At 40.5% G+C, this 25,609-nt stretch overlaps 2 protein-coding genes across 2 annotated transcripts in view; one reads left to right on the top strand and one right to left on the bottom strand.

Moving 5' to 3' along the window:
* Nucleotides 1–1,236: 1,236 nt before the first annotated feature.
* Nucleotides 1,237–25,609, bottom strand: part of SCAR (wiskott-Aldrich syndrome protein family member 3 SCAR) — a 35,723-nt gene continuing 11,350 nt past the window's right edge. The window contains exons 2-10 of the mRNA XM_074106082.1: nt 12,808–12,959; nt 10,734–10,885; nt 9,980–10,248; nt 5,467–5,665; nt 5,027–5,158; nt 3,704–3,851; nt 2,721–2,842; nt 1,917–2,150; nt 1,237–1,443 (exon numbers count right to left, since the gene is read on the bottom strand). Coding sequence (XP_073962183.1) covers nt 1,244–1,443; nt 1,917–2,150; nt 2,721–2,842; nt 3,704–3,851; nt 5,027–5,158; nt 5,467–5,665; nt 9,980–10,248; nt 10,734–10,885; nt 12,808–12,929 — 1,578 coding nt within the window. The 5' untranslated portion in view covers nt 12,930–12,959 and the 3' untranslated portion in view covers nt 1,237–1,243. The remainder of the gene's footprint in view (nt 1,444–1,916; nt 2,151–2,720; nt 2,843–3,703; nt 3,852–5,026; nt 5,159–5,466; nt 5,666–9,979; nt 10,249–10,733; nt 10,886–12,807; nt 12,960–25,609) is intronic.
* On the top strand, nt 18,347–20,583 carry LOC141440796 (15-hydroxyprostaglandin dehydrogenase [NAD(+)]-like). The gene is made up of 5 exons (XM_074105340.1): nt 18,347–18,510; nt 18,748–18,984; nt 19,075–19,248; nt 19,339–19,478; nt 20,387–20,583. Exons 1-5 carry the CDS (start codon nt 18,406–18,408, stop codon nt 20,538–20,540), a joined length of 810 nt encoding a protein of 269 aa, XP_073961441.1. The 5' UTR covers nt 18,347–18,405; the 3' UTR covers nt 20,541–20,583.

The following is a 25,609-nucleotide window of genomic DNA, read 5'->3' as shown; positions in this document are numbered from 1 at the left end:
TTGGACGCGAGGTCCTCTGTGAACTTGTGCGAGGCGCGCGCAGCGTCGGGCGCGGGCGACGCCACGTTGCGGAAGGCGGTGCCGTGCGATGGGAACTGGTCGGGGAGCTTGGAGCCGAGGCTCGGCGACCGGATCGTGACGTCGACTGGTGACGGCATCGGCTTGAATTCCGGCTTAATGATTTTCTGCGGTTCTGGCTTTTTCACCTCGGCAGGTTGGTTTTCACGCGGCCATTTGGGCAGATTCGGCGGGCTATTTTTGGAAACGCTCTGCTGCCGTACCAGAGTGCCCAGTTCGAAATGCACGTTATCTTTAAAAGGCGTAGCGGGAGGAGGTAGGTCCTCTTTGGGGTCGGAGCCGAGGCGTTCGGTGCGACCGCGACCGCGCACGGAGCCCGGCCGTGATTGGCGACCGGGCAGCGCACTGGCATCCTCTGCCGCCTTTTCGAACTTTTTGATTTTGTCTCCGACTCCATTGGATTCCTCATTGTTGGCCGCGCCTGCGTTCCCAACTGCTTCGCCCGGATCGTTGGCGTCTTCATTCTTATTAATAGCATTGTCCAAAGCGGTACCGCTATCAGCTATCGATAATTTATCAATTTTCAACGGCAGCTCTTTGATGATTCCCGGCTCTTTTACACTCATTTTGGATGCGGGAGCTATCTCTTCATTTTTCTTGATTTTGAAAGTAGCTACGGGCGGCGAGTTAGATTCTTTTTTCGGTGGCGAGACAAGACGCATCTTCGGTGGGGAGGTGCTTTCAGTTTTAGTAGGAGACATGACATCATTCTTGGCAGGTGGACTCTTCTTTTTCGGTGGCGACAGAATGCTCTTTCTCGGCGGCGAATCGGCATCCGTCTTGGCCCGCGGGGACGCGTCCTTCACGATCGGAGACTCCGGTTTACTGTTTGAAATATTGTTTGGCTCTACTTTGGACTTCTGGGCTTGGATGTCGCGGCTGAGGAACGATGAATTCCTGACGTAGCATTGATCGTCGAGTTTGGTTTTGTTGGAGTCAATAGACGAGGTTCGTGGCGGGGGTTTCTGGACTTTAGGAGCGTTCTCGATTTTTTGCGGCTGGGGGAGTTTTTCGGAGTCAGTCGGCTTGTCAACTTTGTTGGTGCGTTCGGGTTTGATGGTGATGGCGACGCGCTCGCCAGCCGGGGCGGGGATGACGGCGGTAACGGGGGCGGAGGCGACGGGTGGGGCGGGGGATGGGCGGCGCGGCGGGGCGAGGCGCGGGGTCACGCGCGGGACTCCGTGGTCCACTGTTCCGAGTCCTCGGAGTCGGAGTCGCCGGCCGAGCTGGCGCTATCGCTGAGCTCGACGGCCACGCGGCGCGCCAGGATGGACGCCACGTCCAGGAATACGGGCGCGCCGCGCAGCGTGTCGTACCGCCCCACCGTCTCATCGCCGCGCTTGTCTACCTTGCGCAGCTTTATACCTGGGAACATTTCAACAATTCTTTAGTACAATTCTGCCAGTTGTACAAACACATAGTTTCCATGTGCAGACAGCTGACTTTTGAAAGTCGTTAAATTTAATGATATTTCTGAACCGCCTATTTCTGAAACGTCTAATTAAAACCAAAGAGCAATTTCGTGAAGTACCCTAATCAGGAGCCATAAAAATGTCTGATATATATACAGATGTATAAAAATAAGAGATGTGTCTATATGTCTGTATAAGAGACCCTAACCAAAACTATTAAGCCTCTGGTTGTTCTCAGCCGTCCATCTCCCGCGATTTCTATATGCTGTGCTCGTGAATGTTCAGGACTGGTTGTTCTAGCCCGCCGAGCGCTAAACCCATCCGCTAGGGGATGAGAAAGATCCCGAAAATTCACAGCGTTACCCGCCGTGGCCACGTGGGTGGGCGGTCCCGGCGAGTGTGATAGATTCGGTCGTTGTAACTCACCGTCTCTTATAGCCTTGAGCAGATCAGAGCGCGGGTCCGGTTGCGGGTCGGCGGCGGGGCGCGGCGGCTTGAGCGCGGAGGCACCGCGCAGCAGCGCGCCGGGCGAGGGCGGGCGCGGGCGGTCGGCGGCGGGCGGAGGGGACGGCGCGGCCGGCGGCGCGGGCGGCGCGGGCGGCGCCGGTGGCGGCGGCGGCGGGGAGCTCAGCGCCTCCGGCTCCTCGGAAGACATCATGCCTGCCATCCAGACATTATCGCTCAGTGATGTGCCGGATCGTTAATAGCAGAACAACTAGCGCATAAAACACGCTATTTTAGCCTAGATTTTATATCCACCCGAGCCGCAGGCGAGCGTTGATAGTTCAGGTAGTTGAGCGTTGGTAGGTCGGGGGTAAAATTGTTTTTTTTTATGAACGAGTTATACACACTGCTTTTTTAACTTCGATTCAAAGGAGATTAAACAATGACAGTGCAAGTACATGTTCAATTACTAATTTTTATTTTTTATGCATTGCTATTTCTACAAAACTTATTATTTATAAATTACTTAATTGCATTTATTTATTAATATAAAACACGAATTATAGAAAACGAACTATATCTATGAATCTGTATCTTTTGATTACGTTGACTTAATCACTACTTCAAGGTATAGCAAACCTGAGCATTACTTTCAGCTTGAAACATCTATCAACGTGTTCCTGAGAGAAATGATCTTGACACACGGACATACAGACGGACAACAAAGTGCTGAAGTTGGTTTGCTAATTCATAAAATTCTATATTGTGGTGCATCAGGTTAAGTACCGATAACAGCGTGCATGTGATCCAGATGCGCGTCGAGCGCGGTGCGGTGCGGCGGCGACGCGCCGTTCATCATGGGCGGGGACGCGGCCTCGGGCGGCGGCGGCGGCGGCGGCAGCGTCGACCTACACAACACATACGTTAGTTGAGGACAACCAGACAATAACGAGTCAATATGGAGAGTGGAAGTATAGAATAATCGCATAAAGGGGAATCGGTTCAGCAGTTCTACAGATTACCCCTTATTTTATTTTATACAGTATAACCTGATGGTTCCAACGGACAGCGCAGACCGAAAGGCTTGCATTATGTTGATTTGGGAGACGACTTATTGTACTGTCGAAAAAACTGAATCATGCACCAGGAGGTAACCTATGTAACTACTACTATGTCATGTTTGACATCCCATTCTTTTTTGTCAAGGAAATCATAGTGAAATTAATTATTTATTTATTAAAAGGTTCCACCCTGGTATATGAATCGAATAGGTAGTCATTCTCGATGACCCGTTCATATTACAATGTCATTAGTGTCTAATTTTGACAAAATAACGCGTCTTCGTGGATGGCACTAGGTATAGATGTGACAACACGTATGCATTTTTAGTATTTACTGTTATAAACAAACTACAAACGGAGATTCAGATATGGATAATGTATCTCTATCAGGAAGTCTGATCTGAATCGGAATACGAAGGCACCCGAATTGTCAATCAATTATTGTATGATGAGTGACATTTTTAAACCCATTAATATTAAACTCCATTATTTATTGTCAAATTTCAAAACGGCTGTACGATGGGTACTGAAGCTAATTGAGAGAGCACGATAAATACTCGTACAACCTTTTCCGCGAAAACGATGGAAAACCAACCACCAAAGATCTACATCTGTACGTGTTGTCACATCTAGAGTGATGTCTTGTAATCTCACGAAGATATGTTCCTTTTTCTTTCGCCCGCTTTATTGTTAATAGGCTTTAGTAACCTTGTTGGAGTGTGGTTGTGAGTGACGGGCGAGGGCTCGGCGGGAGGCGCGGGCGGCGGCACGGAGGGGCGCGGGCGGCGCGGCGTGCCCGCCCCGCTGCCGCCGTAGATCGGCTCCACCGACCCGTACGGACTCTCCTCCATCACCACTGAAACAGGTAACACTAACACGATATAAACGCTGACACACGTTAACTCAATGTTAAATGCTATTACTCTCTCTTTCTCAGGGGCCTTTCATAAATGGGCAATATGCATGGAACACAACTTTTCTCTTAACCCTTCTTTGCATGTTTTTTTTTGACATGTGAATTAAATCAGGATCATGTAAGTGTTGACCTCTACATTAAGGTAAAAATGTAAAAAAATATATATAAGGTAAGACTAACGGAATATATCTCATTTTTTAATATGATGGAAATATCAAATATGCAAATTCTGATCTTAAGTGTAGTACTAAATAAATTAAACTTTTTTTATGAAGGTAATAATTCTTATTTTATTTTATACAATAGTTACAAAATATTTAATCAATGTGTTATTTCAGAAAACAGTTATATAAATATAATATTATTTTTTTTGGCCAAGATGAAACGAAGACTGTCAATTAGTTATTTATTGTATGAATAATAAATAATTCGCCATACTTTAAGAGCGAAGTCGTTGCATAATGGTGTAAATTTCCATCACATACTTCGAGTTACTTTATTTTCGAATTTCGAAAATGTATGCACAAAAAGTAACATAATATCAAATTACATACCTATTACATATTTATTTTTCCGCATATATCAATATTTTTGCAGTAATATCCTCCAGAATACAGCTAGAAGGTCAACAGTTTTCGTAAATGGCGCGAAACGGCGAGCCCGCGAATTCAAATTTGAAATGTCGAAATTCTGTTTATTTATTTTTCACAACTATGTTCCATTTCATGCTGCACTGTTGTTGAAACTTGACAGTCTTAAAAATAAATATCAAAACTACCTTTAATTAAAAGGATAATGTTATGACGGAAATTTCCATCACCATGCAAAGAAGGGTTAAATAACTGAACATGATACAAAAATGGAAAATAGTCCACCTTTGTACAAGTATCTCAAAGTTTGTCAATTGTATTTCGTTCATTTTCTTTTGTATCATCATGAATCTTATATCAGCGGAGGAAAGTTACGGTTTTTTTGTCAGTGCCGACGGCTCGACGATAAACGCATTATAATAAATGCTGGGACCACAGAGCTACTCAAAACTTTAATAAATCATATTTGATTTATTAAGTTCATCTTAGCTACAACTTTTGCAAGAGAAATTTTCAAATATTTACCATGGCCGTTCCCAGTCAGCCGTGTCTGTCGGTTCTGCTGGTTCTCGATTTCGATTGAATTCGGCCGCGCCGCTTGCGATGATGGAGGCCGGTTTAGGCCAACCCGATACCCGCCGTCAGTTACACTCGTCGCTGAAATTAGGTAACTTATTTTAAGTAAAAAAAAGGCAAGGGCATAAGGGGTAGCTTCGATCGATAGTGCTGTTCGAGCTGGCGCACACCTTTGTCGCTGGTGAGGGCTAGTAATCACCGAAAGGACCGATATATTACAAAATGTTTCGCAATATACAATGTACATTTCCAGTGTGGTCTACTCGCAGTGACGCAATAATACGCGTAACGTGTGAACTGTGGCCCAAATCCCTTACATTCTGAGAGGAGGCCTGTGCTCTGCAGTGGGATGGCCTATAGCCGAGATGACGCACACGCAGTATACTGACCATGATAAACGGGGTCGGGACGATGTTGGGGCGCGTGCGGCTGCGGCTCGATGTTGTAGTGTCGCAGCTGCGCGGGCGCCATGATGTGCTCGCCGCGCGTCACGGCCGCCGCCTTCTGCCGCTCGCGCGTCGAGTGCGGGGCGCGCACACGCCGCGCGCCGCGCCCGTCCGCGCCGCCGCCGCTGCGCGGTTGACGCACCTGTAACAAAACACTACATTATCTCTGTAATAAACTTGGCACTATCACTTTTGCTCTCAAAGGCAAGCAAACACGAGCTATCGCTGCGGCTAGTGTTTTTGTTATTTTTTTCTACTCCTACTTACTGTAATCTGTGATTTACTTAATCACGAACAGTATAGCAGCATACATAACAAGATTCTGGAAAAGTCTATATTGTCTATTCCCCATAACAGCACTATATCGTAATGTTGCTAAAACGATACTGCACCCATATACTTTTTTTTTCTTAATTCGTACGTTCGGACAGGCTAAGGTGCAGCCAGTTACATATTTTTCATCACACTTACTCGTAAACAGTGTCGTAACATGCAGGCTACCTTGGTTGCAACCCCCCAAATAAAACCCTCGACCTTAATGTGCTTCTCATGAAAGCCGTGGTCGGTAAATGAGTCATCATTGCATGTACTAATTTTCATGCCATGAAGCCCAAGGTCGGTAAATGAATTTTTATCAGACTTACTCGTAAACAGTGTCGTAACATGCAGGCTACCTTGGTTGCAACCCCCCAAATAAAAACCTCGACCTTAATGTGCTTGTCATGAAATCCGTGGTCGGTAAATGAGTCATTGCCCGTACTAATTTTCATGTGAATGATGTGTAAATGAGTTTTCTCAAAAATATCCGTAAAAGTTGACATTACTCTTTACATATCAGAAGGTGAAGTGCATAGTTTATGGTCAGCGAAAAATTAAAAAGTTAAAAAGATTGCAGGCGCGCTAGCTCGACAATAATGAATTAGCGCGCCTGCAATGAGTCACATTTTTTTTAAAAAGTTAAAAAGGCCATAGAAATGTTGGTACAAGTCGTAGACAGCCAAGTCTAATGGCCGGTATCAGATATTTTGTTGGAACTCCGGACTTTTTCTATTGGGTCTGAAATAGCTTGTGGTGTTTTCGGTGGAAAAATACACCTTCAGTTAGTTTTTAATGAAAAAAGGCGGGAAAGCATAAGAAAAATATTGGAATAAAATTAAATTTTGTAATATATTTTGAGAAAAAGTTTATTCTATTTCAGAATTATTCACCATTTTTGAGAAAAGCTTTATATTAGTCTCGGCTGGAATAGCAATTGCTGGCTTTAATACTCATACTCAGCCAGCAATTGCCTACTTCCAGGCCACGACAATAATCTACTATTGTTACTGCATGGTGTGATGCTGCTCCGTGCGCGCGCTGCTCACGCACGCCATGCACATGCTGCGGGGGAGGGGGGGGGGGGGCGGCGGGAAGCTAGCGCAGTCAGCGGTATCGGCAATTTTTGAAAAAATATTAGTTTTTCTTTTACAAATATACAATTTTACTCGCAAATGTGATGAAAAAGATAGAATTACGAACATCCGACTCATTAAAGCCCTCAGTCTTAATAGACTCTCGTTCGTAATTCCTTATATACCGCGCTTAAGACACAATGTCCTATATTAATTATATGGTTTTATACAGAATAAAAACTTTTCGAACATAATCCATAGCCTGCCAACATAAGTAACTCGTACTTTTAACATCGTCACAGGCCAGTAAACGTTAATCAAAAACAAAATTAAACTTAGACAAATTTTGTCATTTTATAAATTTCTCACTTTTTTATTGTTGTTTACTAAGAAAGAAAAATGTGAAATACATTTATTTGCGCTTGCCATGTTTTTTACTAAAGTATGAAAACGTTTAAAGTTTACTATTTCTCTAATTTTGTATTGTAATTAATGTACCCATCGTCCAAGATGATCGTCATCGTCATCGTCGTATCGTCGTCGCATTTGTTGGAGTCAGGGCCAAACCACTGGATTGAGCTTCACAATCCCAAAATTCTGTCTACGGAACGTCATTTTTACTTAAGAATGGTACGTGAAGCAGTTGAAATAAAAAAGCATAAGAATTTCAACCGGGACGATGGGTATGAGCTTTCATCTTCGTGGAATCCTGTTATTAATAAGTGTCGGCGTCGGGATGAATGTTCGGACGGAAGATCGGACGTTGTTAGTGTTGTGTGTCGATGTGATAGGGTGACTAATAAAAGTGACCAAGTGCGGGTAGTTCGTGATACGAGTGCCGGTACTATTAGTGATCAAGTGCGGGTAGTTCGAAGAACTCGCGCTGCTAGGCAGACTTGAAACCCCACACTTCAGTCTACTCGTGACCACGGCAACTGTAACGTTGCCGAAACGTCGAGGTAAATATTACTTGTGTAAAAATAGCGTGATAAGTCCCGTATATGGTATTTTGACTATTAATGTACCCAGTCGAAGAACAAGTATTGTACGAGTATGCAAGGAGGTATGCAACAATGTATTAGCAAGTCAAAAAAAGCTCGTGGCGTCTTTTTCTTACGATGTTCGCTAAAGCTCACATCGTAACTCACGCAACTCACCTTTTTAAAAAAAACCACCTCCACTTTTCGTCTATGGGAGGAACCCTAAAAATTTATCCTTTTATTGTTCCATTTTCTTGGCATAGTTTACACATATATCCGTGCAAAATTACAGCTTTCTAGCATTGATAGTCCCTGAGCAAAGCCGCGGACGGACGGACAGACAGACAGACAGACATGGCGAAACTATAAGGGTTCCGTTTTTGCCATTTTGGCTCCGGAACCCTAAAAACAACAAATCGCGAACCAAATCCTCAATCCTTTCTGTGTATTTGTATTTCTTTTATTATATTTTTATGTGCAACTAGAGTTTACCCGCGGCTTCGCACCCCTTAAACTATTCAATCTAGTAGTTACAATTGAAATTCCGGGATTTTACTAAATTCCTCTGGGAATTCCCAAAATTTAAATCGTGGTCTTCATTGAGGTTGTGTCAAGAACAACTATCCAAAATTTCAATACTCTAAACCCAGCGGTTGTTATTTCGACATTTTATCCCTAGGTATCCCGTGGGAATATCGGGTCAAAAAGTCGCTTATGTGTTATTCCAGACGTCCAGCTACCTACATACCAAATTTCATGACACTAAGCCCAGCGGTTATTATTTCAAGATTTTATCCCTATCCCGTGGGAATATCGGGATAAAAAGTAGCCTATGTGTTATTCCAGAGGTCCAGCTACCTACATACCAAATTTCATGGCTCTAAGCCCAGCGGTTGTTATTTCAAGATTTTATCCCTAGGTATCCCGTGGGAATATCGGGTCAAAAAGTCGCCTATGTGTTATTCCAGACGTCCAACTACCTACATACCAAATTTCATGACTCTAAGCCAAGCGGTTGTTATTTCGAGATTTTATCCCTATCCCGTGGGAATATCGGGATAAAAAAGTATCCTGTTTTGATCCAGGTCATAAACTAACTTTTCGCCAAATTTCATCCAAATCCGTCCAGCCGTTTCAGCGTGAAGAAGTAACAAACATACTCACTCACTCACTCACAAAATTTCACATTTATAATATTAGTAGGATAAAGAGTTTACATACATACATACAAATGTAGAAAGTTGGGTTAGTAAAATCCTATCACTCTGAAGGCACATGATGCGTAATAATTATGTATATCTTCTAATTTATAATTTGGAATGAAATTAATTTTAAATATCTAATGTGGCGCTATGGTTTTATCATGTTGCTTGTTATAGACAAATTACAGGCAAACTATCAAGGAAATTACTGACACAGACACGAGAAGCATCTATCCGATTGGGCGCTGAAGCGCCTATAGGCGGTGAAGCGAAGATCATAACCAATCTTACTAATATTATAAACGCAAAAGTTTTATGGATGGATGTTTAGATGTTTGTTACCCTTTCACGGAAAAACTACTGAACGGATTTGCATGAATATGGCATACAGGTAATATAATATATCCTGGATTAACATATAGGCTACTTTTTATCCCAAAATAATGTATGGTTCCTGTGTGATAAAAAAAGTTTTAAGCTACATACCAATTCTGCGTGAGCGAAGCCGCGGGCAAAAGCTAGTTAATCATACAGGTAATCACCAAGAAATCTCTTCGTGTAAAATCGAAACAGGCACTGTTTATATGCTCCAAAAAGACAATGAAATACTGCAGATTCTCACAACAAACAATCGAACAGTGTTGTTATTATAATTGAAACAAACTTCAATAGCTGTTCATAAACATTGCTTGCCCTCCCGAGGCCATTAGGAGCTCTATTAGTTTATTATACCTACCACAAATTTACCATAACAGCTAATATTGTAACGTGGATCTCTAAATGCAGGTCTAGTCGACGTTTGCAAAACAGTTTTAAGCTAGCGATGCCTAAATAAATACTAATGGTAATCAATAAATGGCCTTATTATTCGAAAACCGCTTACCTTCTTCCCCCTATCATGCTGTATGCGCTCAGTATCCTGTAGCATCTCCCGTCTCCATAGCTCGAAGAAGTAATCCGGATCTGTGTAGAACTTCCTAGCGTCTCTGCCATCGTCTCGGAACTCGTTGAGCCGTTCGAGCGGCGGCGGGCGGTCGCAGCGCGCGTATGTCGCCAACATGGCAGAAGGCATAGAGTTGCGGCTGAACAACTGCTGCTGGAAGGTCCGCGATGAACGGAACGCCTTGCGCATTTGTATGTCTTGAAGGGACACTGGAAATGAAATGATGACAAGGAACACTGTTTATGCTATCTAATACCTTTAAACGAGCAATTCTTGTGTAAATATTTCCGGGTTCTCGAAAACGGCTCCAACGATTTCGATGAAATTTGATATGTAGGGGCTTTCGGGGTTAAAAAATTGATCTAGCTTGGTCTTATCACTGAGTAAATGCTGTTTACCGAGTTTTAACCCGATCTCGCCCAGGTACTTCTATAAATAATCAGTCAACATTAATATAAACTCTCTTCTGCAGTTTCAGTGTAAAATTTGTTAATTTTCAATTTTACTCTTTTTATTTTCAAACATCGCACTCTTACTGGTTAAATGACACCATTCAAAGTGTGACAAATGAATGACATACAGACGGTCGGTACACTTTTGTTAAAATAATGTAGAGAGATCCTAAGTGTACATATTCAGGAATGTGTTGTGGTATTTTATGGTGGTTTTTTTGGTGGTGTTAAAAACGACTAACCTTCCTCAACGCCAGAGTCGAGCTGCGTAACTTTGATGGCGAGCCTGTCTATCCGCGCCTGCAACACGTTGGTTCTCTCCGCCAGATTGCTGGCCTCACGCGTCAGCTCACCGAACATGTCCTCCGCATGCTTTGACAATGAAGACAACTGTCTGTAACAAACACAAGGAGAAATAAAAATCAGTAAACGGTGCGTTTTGATATGTTAAACGATGACGCGTGCCGTGGTTCTTTACAATGTCATTAATGGCTAATTTTGACAAAATCATGCGTCTTCGTGGATAGCACTAGGTAGATAGCCTTAACATTACCTATTGAGGAATAAGTTGAAATAAACTAATCATAAAAAAAAAACATTTTTAATACAAGATTTTTTTTTGCTGACTGTACTTATTGTTGACTGTACCTGGATGGACTACCAGGATGTCACTACTAGATTATCGTATTGTCACGCAATTTACATAAGTATTCCAAATTTCAAGTCAATCTGACTACTGGAAGTTGGTCAAATTTAACTTGCAAGATTTGACTACAGACAGACAGACAACGGGACAGGTGAAACTAAATAAAAGCTTGTAAAATAGGATTCTTCGCGGTAATTCCTTTGGCTGTTTGTTTGCTGCTTTGGCGTGCTACAGCGGCGAAAGGAACGAAGGCGAAAAAATAAACGAAGTTTTTCCTTCATTTCTTGTCAAAGAACTAGTGCGGAAAAAAGCAATAGTTCCTTTGAAGGAACAGCCAAAGAAACTACCGCGAATAATCCGAAAAATAATCGATTATTTTAAAATATTACTATGTAGATAATTAACATCAGCAGATAAAAGAGCTGTCTTTAAAAAATATTTATAACCAAGTTTATCCAGAAATAACAGAAATTATGGACCACATCTTCATGCCAAAGGATCATTGTTTCTAACACAATACCCCTTGAGAAAACGGTCATACGCCTTTGTAATAAGGAGTCTATGAAAAATTACACATAAGCAGCGTAACGAAAGCCATTCATGTCAAAATTACTCTTCATAAAATGTGGTACAGTTTTATAAGCAGACCAAAAGGTGGTGAACTGTATTAACAACTACGCTAAGTTTTACGCCAATTGGGATGTCCCAATTTTTGACAACGTATAATACTTAAATCGAAAACCGTTTAGCGAGAAATAGGCTTTGTAAAGCGTTTTCAGAAATCCGATTCCAAAAATATGATAAACTGAATTAAATAAACAAAATTTAAGTAATGATCTTCATTTGACCCCTGCAGTGTCGCGTCACAAAGGCAGTTATAAAGCAGGTCTACACTCTAAAGCAAATTGACAGTTTGAAATGTTGCTGTCCTGCTTATAATAGCAAAGAGTGACAAAGATAGAACTTTAATCGCATGATGCGCACCCGGCTTTAAACAGTTGTCATTTATCGTAAAGTCCGAATGTATACGAGTATATCCAATGTATTTTTACAAATTAAATTATTAAATTACAAGTAAATGTAAAAGAATTTAAATATCAGATTTTAATAAAAAATATCTATTTACTATCACACCATTAAACAAACATAGGAATAATCGAAGCTCGAAGGAATCGAAAAGAACAGAAATATATAAAACTATTTGTCGTGGTTCATTTAGGACCCTAAACCGTGCTTGTATTATTGTCACATTGTAATGCCACAGAGTATGTTATGTACGACCTGAATTTTTCTAGGCAATGGAACGTGGCTGTCTCACTGTGACGTCATCCAGCGTATTTCGTAAAAAATATATAAAAAATTAGATACTCATTCAAATTCAAAATCGATGAAAATGGTATCTTAAAATATCCTATTCTTTCCAAGAATAAAATAAAAACTGTAGGTTATTTTTTTTGGTGCATTCCAATTTACGACGCTACACAAGACATACATTATTATGAGGCTTCATTCTAAATGCTCATACACAGTCGCCATCAGATATTTCGGAGCGGCCAAGGTGGTCAAAAATATCGGCACATGCACTCTATTATTAAGGGATTAGAGCAAACCGATCAAGCCTTGGAATGACTAGCCAAAACGCTGCGCCATAGCTTTGCAGTGTTACGTACCTGACTGTATTGGCCAGGGTGCCATTGGTGACGGCCTCGAGCTCGGACGGCACCGCGAGGCGCTCGGGCACCGTACCACGGGACACGTGCACCGGCTCCACGCATCGCTTCGGCAGCGGCATCGCGGCTGGCGCGCTATCTCAACACCATCACTGTCGACAAGGGAGAACAACAATTAATATTAAATTATTATAAAAGCGCTGTCTAGGGGGCGCGAAAGTATTTCGTAACGCAACGCAATTGACCCTCCCTCCCACCATGTAACGCGCCATATGTTAACGTTTTTCTGTACCCCGTCCCCCCTCCCTAAACGTTACGTAACTCCCAAATGACCATTTTTACCTATTTTTTTTTAGTTTTTCTTAAGTCGTTTCCCAAATTTAGTTGTCACTTTTTGGCACATGTTTAGGCACAGCTGCGCTGGCAAGTTAGCAGAGAGGCTGTATAGGCTAAGAATAAGAACAACAGCTGATCATCCCAATCTTCCTCTTTTGAGGACATTATAGTATGAACTCACTTTAACAACACTGACACAGCTTCTGCAATAACACTAACGAATACTGACAACAGAAAAAAAACAATGACTTAAGGGATTCCCCGTAAAAAATATACGAAAATTATTATGTACTTAAAATAAAAATTACGTGAAATACAATCGAGGGATTCCCCGTAAAACATACAACGAAAAGGGTTGCCAACCTGGGATATTTTAATTCAAAAATATTTTTATTTTTTTTAAAGAATGTTACGTAACGCGTTGTTCGAACCTTCGTGTTTGAACCCCCCTTCCACTCCTATAACGCATCGTTACGTTTTACAAGAAAAAATTGCGGTACGTAATACTTGAACGCTCCCCTAATCAATAGATATTAAAGGGTTTGCTGCGCGAGATGGAGATACTGTTTCAGACGTGAATTACACGGTATGTAGGTGAGTAGTTCAGTAGGTAAGTACCTATATCATCTGACTGACATGTGAAAAAAGCCGAAGGATATGCTTAATTTAAATTAGTTCCTAAAAGCGCCAGGAAAAATTTGAATAAACCACACTCAATGGTCAGCGGAGCAGTTTAAGTGAGTTAAATTTAACTATGGTTGCCCAGGCCGGTGAGACACAACGTTTGTGTATCTGCAATATCTACACTCCCCGCCAATCAGTCTGAGATTATCAGTCATTTACACCAAAACCAAAACAGCGGGAACGGAAGATTAAGAATGGAGTATACTGTTACACGCTTTCCGGGTTTCACTGCATTCCGTCACTTGTTCCCTGCAATTACTCGCTATTAAGTTATCTTCCGGTTCGCGTGCCGTGACGGCATCAGAACATTTGCTGCTGACTATAAATCGTTCATTTAGTGAGAAAATATTGTTCCTGGTACATAAAACTTCAAAACAAAAATCCACCGAGTCTTTTATAAATGAAATAATAGTTACACTCCAAAATTAAACTCTAAAGATACGTACAGTCCACATTAGCCGTTCATTTCATATCGTGTAAATCTTATCGTTTAATGCTTCTTAGTAAGAGGTGTGGCTGCTTATCGTCGAAAACATTATAATTACTTCGTAAGGACAGGACAAAACAAACATTTTTTAAAGCACTAGCTAGCTCAAATGGTTATGATCGCGTAACCTACTTACGTTTCCTAGACTACATAGTTAGCCAAATAACCAGCTGTTTATATAATTAAAGGTGAAATGGTTCGAGACGACTCTCAGAGGCACTTAAACTTAAATAGGTTTGCAAATGGACAGTCAGCGTCATATAGTACGTAGCAGTCAAGGCCACCAAATACTTTGAAGCACCCAAAATGTTCATTAACAATGATACAGCCAAAGCGGTCAAATTGTTTGGGCCATCCATCGTGTTCAAATATAGCGGAGCACGCACAACGTCTAATACTTGGTGACATCCAAGCCAGCATTAGTCCCGTGACAGCCACATCGCCACTGGTAGCGTAGCACCTAGAGTATTCAAAAGTGTGGAGCACGCACAACGTCTAATACTTGGTGACATCCAAGCCAGCATTAGTATCGTGGCAGCCACATCGCCACTGGTATCGTAGCACCCAAACTATTCAAAAGTGTGGAACACATCATACCTATAATTCCCTTTCAATACAATTCAGACGGTGTTCCGATTTCAAATTTATCTTCGAGTAGGTAGATAATAAGAACTATTTTTTTACATTAACAGACTGGTAAAGCATATTTAAAAAGAAATCCTTACAGACTGACGTGACATAACCATCTTCAACGTCAAGTGCATTTGAATGAACAACTTACTGATTAGATGTTTTCGTATTAAGTATTTGTTCAGAAATTCTGCTATCATTAAATATGAATAATTATATAAGCGAAGAAATGAGGCACAAGATTATTTATTTGAGAGAAGAAAACGTTTCTGTGACAGATATCTCAAATGAGCTTGGTATATCCGTAAGTTTATTTATATTTATTGATTTCCTATAAATAGTAAATAGATTACGTCCCGACGCATAACGGTATATACGCATACGATACATAATAATAAATAAAAACAAATAAATTGGGACATTTTTACATAAATATCTTGAGACGACAATCCAATCCTTTTATTTTGAGAAATATTTAAGTATCTACCGAGTTTAGCGGTATTGCCCACCGTCCTCCTCTCGAGTCCACTTTGTTCAAATGTATGAGGTCCCTAAACTTAATAACTTGAATCCCATCAAAACATTCAATATCCCATGTGTTTTTATTTTAGAGAAATTCGGTATATCGATGGATAGAAGATGGGATATGGATAGAAATCTGAAAAATCACGTGACGTTTGGACGTCCACGTCGGACAAACGTGGACGAAGACAGACAAATAATACAGCGGGCTAAGATTGATCGCTTTGTAAATTCAAGCAATCTGTCTAAGGAATTTGGTGTGTCACAGTCGACAATAAGAAGGCGATTTCACGAGAACGGATTACATCATGGAATTCCTGCCAAAAACCTGCACTCACGCCGAGGCACAAAGCACTGCGTTTACAATTTGCCCAAAATTACTTGAACTACAATTTTTGAAAATGTCGTTTTCTTAGACGAAAAAGTATTCTGTTCATCTGCACGAGGTCGCCTTTCACTGTGGAGGATGAACAATACTCGATATGAAGATAAAAATGTTATATCTAACAATAGAAGTGGACGAATCACTCTAGGGTTTTGGGGGTGGATGTTACAAGATGGGCCCGGAGAGTTGGTAGAAGTAGAATTCTTGAAGATGTATTGTTGCCCACAGCCCAAGTATTTTACCCCGACCAAATAATAAAATTTGTCCAGGACAACAGTTCCGTCCATAACAGTAGGATAGTACGTAACTATCTCGACCAAACAAGGGACTTGGAGCAAATTGTTTTCCCACCTCTTAGCCCCGACTTGAACCCTATCGAAAACTTGTGGGGAAAAAATGGTTCAAGTTTGGGATAGCACTCAAGCGAGGACCACAGCATCTTTACGACAACATGTCATTGCCACATGGGAATCGTTAAGAGGTAATGTTTTCTGCTACAATGCTGTGCGATCCATGCGTCAAAGGCTTATTATTGCTGAGGGTGGATATACCCGCTTTTAACTTTTCTTTCCCCACAATTTTGATTCCAATTACTTCTTACTCACGTCTTCGTTCGCGTGGAATTAAATTTAAGTAGGTAGGTACTAATAGAATATTAATTAATAAAATATTAGTATAGGTCAAAAATGATGATAAAATGATAATGTATTTTTCGTTTAGTTTGAAATAAAATATTTTTACAAATAATGGTTATTTCATTCTAATATCTATTCGTATGTCAACAGTTCTCGAAAACAGTGCAGACTTGTCATTGCCGTCATTGCATATGTCTGTCTCAAGGTTTTAAATTAATGACGGTTTGATTGATTCTATTGAAGTAACACAATTCAAATAGAGCATAACTCTAGTGAAAAATAAAACTAGTCGTGCAGAATTGGATCTTACGTCAATGGCACAAAGATTCTAAAATGTCAATTTTTTTCTCACTTTATCAGTAGTGAGTGTGAAGCAACATATTATTAACACGAGGTGAATTAAAATTCAATTTTAATTTAATTAAAATAAAGTTCAGTTTTCTAATGTGTTCCACACTTTTGAATACTCTGGGTGCTACGCTACCAGTGGCGATGTGGCTGTCACGGGACTAATGCTGGCTTGGATGTCACCAAGTATTAGACGTTGTGCGTGCTCCGCTATATTTGAACACGATGGATGGCCCAAACAATTTGACCGCTTTGGCTGTATCATTGTTAATGAACATTTTGGGTGCTTCAAAGTATTTGGTGGCCTTGACTGCTACGTACTATATGACGCTGACTGGACCAGAGCATTATCAATTTATTCGTGTCATCCAAAGGATGCCTTCTAGCATCAGTGAGAAAAGCGGCCGTAGCGTTTATGATTATAAATAGAAAGCAACAGATTAACATAAATGAATAGTAATTTACATCGATTATTCAACTTTACAACTTACTTTTATTTTATAGCGCGGCACATAATATTAATAATAATAACCCCTGCTACTTAAAATCATAATGAATACGTAGTATAACACGTAGCTGAGAAATGAAAGGTGCTGTGCTGCACGGAACAGGCACGGGTTACAGAATGTCAGTGCCATTCTGATGCTTGTCGAATCACAAGAAACAACGCTACGAATAATAATTAATTTCTTATTTATATTACTAGCTATTGCCCGCGGCTTCGCCCGTGTGGAATTCGGTTATCGCGCGCTGTTCCCTGGGGATCTGTGCATTTGTCCGGGATAAAAAGTAGTCTATCTCACTCTCTGGCCCAGAAACTATCTCTATGCAAAATAATATTTTATGCAACTGTATCGTAATAGGGGTCCTTAAAACACGATTGTGGGTTTATGAAACGAGGCGTAGCCGAGTTTCATAATAGGGCCACATGAGTATTTAAGGCCTAATTACGTACAGTTGCATACAATATTATTTTTGTTTATTTACTGATAACAACAATCTCGGTTAATTCTTCTCCGCGATATTGAAGTATCTAATATATGTAGCTGCTTGGTTGTTACCTGCCTGACCTAGTGGCCAAGTGGCTAAAGTAGATTTCCGACCGTAGCGATACCACGCGATACTCCGAACAGAGCTTTGATGAAGTTCGATTGTAGTTTATTTTTTGGCATCTGGCTTTCATAGAAAAGTGTCTATCCAACTTTATAGTAGATTTGGTAAATGAGATTGTTTAAGACTAATACTGCCCGATACAGTGCTTTTATTTTTATTACCTACTAAATCTTTTCACAATATGTTATACATAACTCACGTATTGAATAAACATTACTATCCTAATTTGTGAACATAAATTGATATAGTAACGCTGGCATGATGTCGCGAAAAAAATATTGAAAGTAATCCAAACCACGAGCGTATTTTTTTTAGATAAAAGTTAATAACAGGTGTAAATAACACCTATCAGCTTATGATTCTGATAAAGTGGCTTTATAAATAAAAAGACGTGTACGTGCGCTAAGTCATTATAATCGGTGCAGTCCATCCCCGTGGACCTTACGAAAAATACCAAGATGGCAGCTCAGTGGGAAATTAAGGGAAAGACGTGTTTGATTACTGGAGGTGCTTCTGGACTTGGAGCACTTTACGTAGAATCATACTTAAGAGAGGGAGCGAAGGTAAAAAATATATAATATCGTGAAAACATTAAAATTCTGCCTTTTTTTTATTCGACTGGATGGCAAACGAGCCTGTGGGTCTCCTGATGGTAAGAGATCACCACCGCCCATAAACATCTGCAACACCAGAGGTATTGCAGATGCGTTGCCAACCTAGAAGCCTAAGATGGGATACCTCAAGTGCCAGTAATTGCACCGGCCTACAGGTAAACAATATTTTATTTTTATTGCTTCCAGTTCGTAGCTATGTTGGACATAGCCGAAGGCAAAGGAAAAGCTCTTGCAGCCAAACTCAACGAAACCTACCCTGGCAAAGTAGAGTTCGTGAAATGTGATGTCAGTAAGGAAGACAGTGTGACCGCAGCGTTCAATGCAGTGGTTAGCAAAGTAAAACAACTGGACATCATAATAAACAACGCTGGTATTATGAACGACTCCGAAAACATTTGGAGAACTGCTTGCGATGTCAACTGGGTAATTATTTTGATTTAACCCGTTTTCTGACTACCTTTTTAAAAAACCAGGCGTATTAGTATTTTAACTTTAAATTTATACACTTTTCAGCAAGGGCTAGTATCCCTTACTTTAAAGGGAGTTAAGCACATGCGCAAGGATGAAGGAGGTGCCGGTGGTACCGTCATCAACGTATCATCTATCGCAGCATTTTTAGTTGCTCCTCAATTGCCTATTTACCATGGGTCTAAAGCCGCCGTGATGCACTTCAGTAGATGTCTCGCGGTAAGGTCATCTCTCCATTGCTACTCTATTTTGCATAGATTGTTTTCATTCCATTATTTATTACATTATAATTTGTGTTAACAATTTCAGATTGATCCCTTCCACGCAAAAACAGGCGTAAGAGTGTTGACAATCTGCTTCGGCGCCACAGATACGCCTCTGTTGCAAGGCATACCGGAGCGTGTGATTGATCCAATGCATGTTATAAGCAGTGTTCTCGGACGTCAACGGTAATTAAAATATTATTTTCATCTTTCCTGTTCGGAAAGTTTAATTTTCATGGGTAGATAGCCGGGTGGAAAATTGCGTTTTCATCTCTAGGGTGGAAAGTTTTTTCACGTTTCGGCATAGCCATCTAGATGCACGTCGTGACCAAGGAGCTTATATACCTACATATACAACACTGGAGGTTGAACGCCGAACATCCGTTTGAAACCAGTAATTTGATCTTTATTACGACACGAACATATTCCATCTCTTTCTTTACACAGGTTAAGAAAGAGATGGAAGTCATTCGTAAAATCTGAAAGAAAGAGATGGAATATAATATAAATAAGTAATAAAGGTCAAACTTCTTCGTTCGGCGTTCAACCTCCAGTTTTGTATATAAGCTCCTTGGTCGTGACATGGTCGTGACCAACTCGATTTTTTTTTATAGTCGGCCGTTGCATTTGGCCAGGTCGAAAGGGTACCGTTGGAGGTTGGATATAAGTAAATTCAATTTATTTTTATTCTCATCTTTTTTGGAGTATTTTACTTTCCTCACAGTCGAAGTAAAATATCTAGGGTGAAATGGGTCACTTTCCACCCTTGGTTATCAATCTACTATTTTAGCATACAATAACTTTGCTGACTTTGTTGCCCGAAATAAATGAATTTATTATTATTATTATTTATTATAATTAGAGGCCGTATTTTCTAACGCACTGAAGTTTGTATTGTATTGTATTGTATTGTAAAACTCTTTATTGTACATAACACACATGAAAATAACATAACACAGATTTGTAATCGCATTCACCGTCTCTTTCTACCCTCGTTTTATACAATGTGACAGAAAGAAGTGGTAAAAACGATTGTAGTCTCACGATTGTCTTTATAGCCAGGGAAAGTAATAATGTTTTCTTTTGTTCTACAGCCCCGAGTCTGCTGCTGCAGCGTGCGTGACCATGTTCAAGAACGGCGCGAACGGCTCTGTCTGGCTATCGCAAAACGATGCTCCTGCGCAAGACATTACCGATACTATTGCAAAGGCTTACGATTTAATGAATTCAGTTCTTGTATTGTCATGAAAATAAAAATAATGATCAATAATAAAAATAATCTAGAAAATCATGAATACTATTTGGAATTTCATTTTGTAATGATTCGCCGATTTGTAGTTACACAAGCATACATACTAATAATAATAAGGTATATTCCAGAAACCAGTTTTTGAGTTATTGTCATTTAAATAAAAACTAAATATTCCTCTCTCAACTTAAGATTTTTTTTGTCACAGTTTCAAATGCAAGAATTTGTAAATTTTGTCAAATATTCCTGAAAAGTTATGCTTTTACACGGGGTAATTATTTTTGTATGTTTAAAATACATAAATAACACGGAGTAAGTAGGTAAATTAGGCAACGGGCAAACATACTTAAATAGATAGACACCTGCTAAAATACATATTAAACACCAAAACCTGGGAACAAACATTGTTTTATCCTGATTAGCAAAAAAAGCTATAAGAGCCATTTGTGAGCTAACTTTTTTTTTTTCAAAATCATCCCTTGAATTAGGTCGTTTGCAGTAAAAAAAACTGCACTAAGTAGCATTACACATACCTCCTAACGCCCAAAGTCCTTTATAAAGGATTTATTATAATTTGAACATCAAACTCTATAAATGACAAAGTTTGATGTTAATAAATCAAAAAATTGACTTGGGCGTTAGGAGGTTAAAAATAAGCCCATTTAATGTAAAATAAAACAATAAGCAATACCAAGTAATACCATTTACTGTAGTTTTTAGGCAGGCCCCTCTTCCCCACTGGTCACTGGGCACACTCGGCACGTGCCCAAGGCCCCGTGATGTATTGGGACCCCCTAGTCCCTACTTAAAAGATATGCAAATTGAAGTGGTAATGGGCAGGCCATATCGCTCGAAGAACAGATAATCGTTGGGAGAATCCATGGAGAAAAGTCCTCGAGTGGCGACCACGAACCGGAAGACGAAGCGTTGGCAGGCCTCCTACCAGGCAGACTGACGACATCGTGAGAGTTGCGGGCAACCGGTGGATGCAAGTGGCGAGTTGTCGTTCATTGTGGCGTTCTAAGGGGGAGGCCTCTGTCCAGCAATCCTACTCCATTACCAAACGATAACCGATAGCTATATCTATATACTCAACTCTTGCCTGAAAATCAGGCTTACCGAATGCATCATGTTGTGCCCGGGGCCTCTAATAGGTGAAAGACGGCTCTGTTTTTAGGCCTCCGTAGTCAACCAGGAACCCTTATAGTTTCGCGATGTCTGTCCGTCTGTCTGTCCGTACGTGGCTAAGCTCAGAGACCGTTAGTACTAGAAACCTGTAATTTGGCATGAATATATCATACATGTTAGTCACGCCGGCAAAGTGGTAAAATAAAAAATAAAAACCTTTTTTTTTTAGAGTCACTGTATGTACAACTCCTCCACATAAATAATACTTCGCGAATTTTATTAATCCCCGATGCCCACGTTCGCAAAGTACGTTTCGTGAAAAGTCTGCGAATTAATTTCATCCCTGTCCACCGACATGGATAGGGGTTATGTCGATAAAAAATAATATTTTCGGACGTGCTAAAATGGCGGTATCGTAGCCTTAACCGTGTATGTACTCTGTCCACCCCAACACTCACGGGCTTCGTAATCTGTAACACATCCACATTCTGCAATTTCTACATACATAAATGAAATAAATAACTATATGTTGTTTTTGAAAAGTCATTTTCCATCCATTATTAAGGGTATGTATTATAAGACCGACAAATCATAATACCTACAGTTGAAATGTCGACGTATAACACATCGAAATTCAGAATACCGAATGTACAAAATACCGACAACCGATACACCGAAGGTCGAAATATCTATTTTTAAATGACCGAAAGTACAAAATCCCGAAAATGGGGTATGTATTATAATACCGAAAAATCATATTACCTACAGTCGAAATATCGACACTTAACAAATCGAAATTCAGAATACCGAAAGTACAAAATACCGAAAGTACAAAATACCGAAAGCAAAAAAAAGTTTGATATGTGCGAGCGAGCGAAGCGAGCGAGCAAGACGGTTCGAGGCAAAAGCGACTTGGATAGGTTAGGTTCAGAAGGCTAAGGCGGGAGCGAAGCGGAGCGTAGCTCCCGCCTTAGCCTTCGATGTTAGGTTTTTTTTTTATAGCAGCCCGGATAATATTGCTTCACAAATGATCTTTGCTGTTGAATCTTGTCCAACCTACTTTCTTAGTGGCAGTTAAGTATCTTGCCTGCTATAAAAAAAAACCTAACATCGAAGGCTAAGGCGGGAACTACGCTCCGCTTCGTTCCCGCCTTAGCCTTCTGAACCTAACCTATCCGAGTCGCTTCTGCTGCGAACCGTCTTGCTCGCTCGCTTCGCTCGCTCGCACACATCTTTTCCTGCTATATTTGTTTCGTCTTTGGTATAACGGCAGTTTCGGTATTTTGATTTTCGATATATTGATTGTCGATTATTTTACTTGTAGTGATTATGACTGTTCGGCATTATGAGTTTTCGACCTTTCGAGTGTAGGTATTTTGATCTTCGGGATTGTAGTCTTCGGGTTTTAGGCTGCCGGTCAAATGTACTTTCGGGATTTCAAACTTTCGGTCATATATCCATTCGACGTTTTAATATTCGGCCTTCCGTCCATAGGTCTTGTGAAATTCGGTCTTTCGTTTATCGGTATTATAATACATACCCATTATTAATATGATAACGTGATCCCGAGCACCAACATAGGTACACGCTTACTATCAATAAGAGCTTTATCGGAATCGACTTTTGAATATTCATTAACATGCATTATGTTGATTACGAATATTACGATGATTCTCTTAAAAGTTACTTAGTTACAACAATGCTCAGTCACACCTAATAGCTATTTTTGCCACGATGATGTTTAAATAATGCGATAAGATTTATCAATCAACGTAATCGTGATTATTGGAGTATAAAAAAGTATTTTATTTATAACAATCCCTACTAATATTATAAATGCGAAAGTAACTCTGTCTGTCTGTCTGTCTGTCTGTTACCCTTTCACGTCGAAACCACTGAACCGATTTTGATGAAATTTGGTACATAGGTAGTTTGAACCCCAAGGATCAACATAGGATACCTTTTATTCCGGTAGAGGGCGCCACCGCGCGATAACCTAGATCCGCGCAGACGTAGTCGCGGGCATAAGCTAGTAAGCAATAAAACACAATACATTAAACATTTAAAAATATGACTATGTACAAAAAATATATAAGCTAGCCTAACCTATAAATAAAAAATCCCTCCTAGGTCACCGTCGCTGTTCATTGTGCCCAGAAGGCTGGCAGCATTCCCGCGTTGTATCGCAAGGCTTAATCCTATGCCCAAAATAGCTGCCAGCCCTCTGGTCACCTGAATCATCAACGAGGCGCGCGGATATCCTCGCGCCTGGCCCCTACGGTCTCAACACCAAACGGCGCAAAAATACTGCCTTCCCCAAGGGCTGCATATTTGCGCCGTTTGAGCTGTTCCGCTGTTGCTGCTGCGGCGCCGGCCATGGAGGACATCGCTGGGATGTGTGAAGGAGCTAGCGTCCACACAGGTGGCGTCTCATACAAGTGTCCTACCTTGCTTCCACGGAACGAGTGTCATACCGTCTGACCGCTTACCATCGTACGCTAAAATAGCCGGCACGTTGACGGTAGCAAGGGCCCTCCGGATGACGTCTGTTTGGAACCAAAAAGCATGTATTCAGAACGCACTTCGAGAATTAAAAAGTTAGCTGTCACTTGTGACTTTTGACAGCTGACGTGAAGGACTGAGATTTTGACGGCACGCGAAACGCGTTTTTAGGGTTCCGGAGCCAAAATGGCAAACACGGAACCCTTATAGTTTCGCCATGTCTGTGTCTGTCTGTCTGTCTGTCCGTCCGCGGCTTTGCTCAGAGACAGAAAGCTGTAATTTTGCACGGATATACAAGTAAACTATGCCGATAAAATTGTAAAGTTAAAGATTCAAAAAAATTTTTTTATGGTACCTCCCATAGACGTAAATTGGGGGCAATTTTTCGATTCAGTGATTTCTTTGCGAAATATTCAACTTTAAAGTGCAAATTTTCATTAAAATCGAGCGTCCCCCCCCCCCTCTAAAATCTAAACCGGTGGGTGGAAAAATTTGAATAAATTCAGGATGGTAGTAAGTATATCAAACTTTCAAGGATAACTATAACGGCTAAGTTTGATTGAGAATTATTAGTAGTTTATGAGTAAATAAATAGCAGCCTAAGGTATAAAATATACCTAAACTTGGAAAAATATTACTTAATTTTTTCGCAATGGTTACGGAACCCTATTTTGGGCGTGTCCGACACGCTCTTGGCCGGTTTTTTTAACACGGCACGGTCATATAGAGAGAAATAACTTGTATATTCCTTTGTTATAAGTTTATCGATCTTTTGTTTAATTTTAGGCTGGTAACTTCTACGAAAAATGTGGAATTCGAGTTTTGACCGTATGTTTTGGAGCCACCGCCACGCCACACCATTATTACATGGTATATAGAGAACTGTGTTTATGACCAGAGGTTCCTAGCTGCGACTCAAGACAAACTAGGTTCGATGGCATGCCAAAAGTAAGTAGTTCCTTATTGATAGAACTACAAAAACTCGTAAACACTGTACGTTGTTGAGTAGTCATAATTCTGTCAACTTAAAATGGGTAAGCTGTTTTGGATGACTAGGTACCCGTTAAGTTTTATAATCTCATTTATATTTTAGTAGTTGGTGTCTTCTTAGGGCTGAAGTTCAGGATATTATCATAGTTTTTTTGTTAAATACACACAGGTGTAGGTAATGAGATTATTTATAAAACATAACAGGTACCTAGTCATCCGAAACAGCTTACCCAAAGTGTAGATTTTAATGTGCCCTAATAATTTTAAGCCTGAGTCAGCGGCATTGGCATGTTTGGAGATGTTCAAGAAAGGAGCCCCAAGAACGGTGTGGCTGTCCGAGGACGTGACTGAACAAGTGAAGGCAGCTTTTGCGTTACTAGGAGGTATTCCAACCTAACTAGATTGTAAATTTACTAAATATTAGTTAATAAACAATAGAGTTAAATAA

Source organism: Choristoneura fumiferana, chromosome 23, assembly GCF_025370935.1.
Source record: "Choristoneura fumiferana chromosome 23, NRCan_CFum_1, whole genome shotgun sequence".
NCBI classification, from domain to species: domain Eukaryota; kingdom Metazoa; phylum Arthropoda; class Insecta; order Lepidoptera; family Tortricidae; genus Choristoneura; species Choristoneura fumiferana.
The sequence above is the reverse complement of the archived record's forward strand: the minus strand, read 5'-3'. Positions and strand labels throughout refer to the sequence as shown.

Bases quoted from the DNA above. Each gene is read 5' to 3' on its own strand.
- LOC141440796 (XM_074105340.1), top strand. From the start codon at position 18,406: ATGGCAGCTCAGTGGGAAATTAAGGGAAAGACGTGTTTGATTACTGGA. The intron at 18,985-19,074 runs GTAATTATTTTG...TACACTTTTCAG, and splicing joins CTGCTTGCGATGTCAACTGG to CAAGGGCTAGTATCCCTTAC. The intron at 19,479-20,386 runs GTAATTAAAATA...TTTGTTCTACAG, and splicing joins AGTGTTCTCGGACGTCAACG to CCCCGAGTCTGCTGCTGCAG.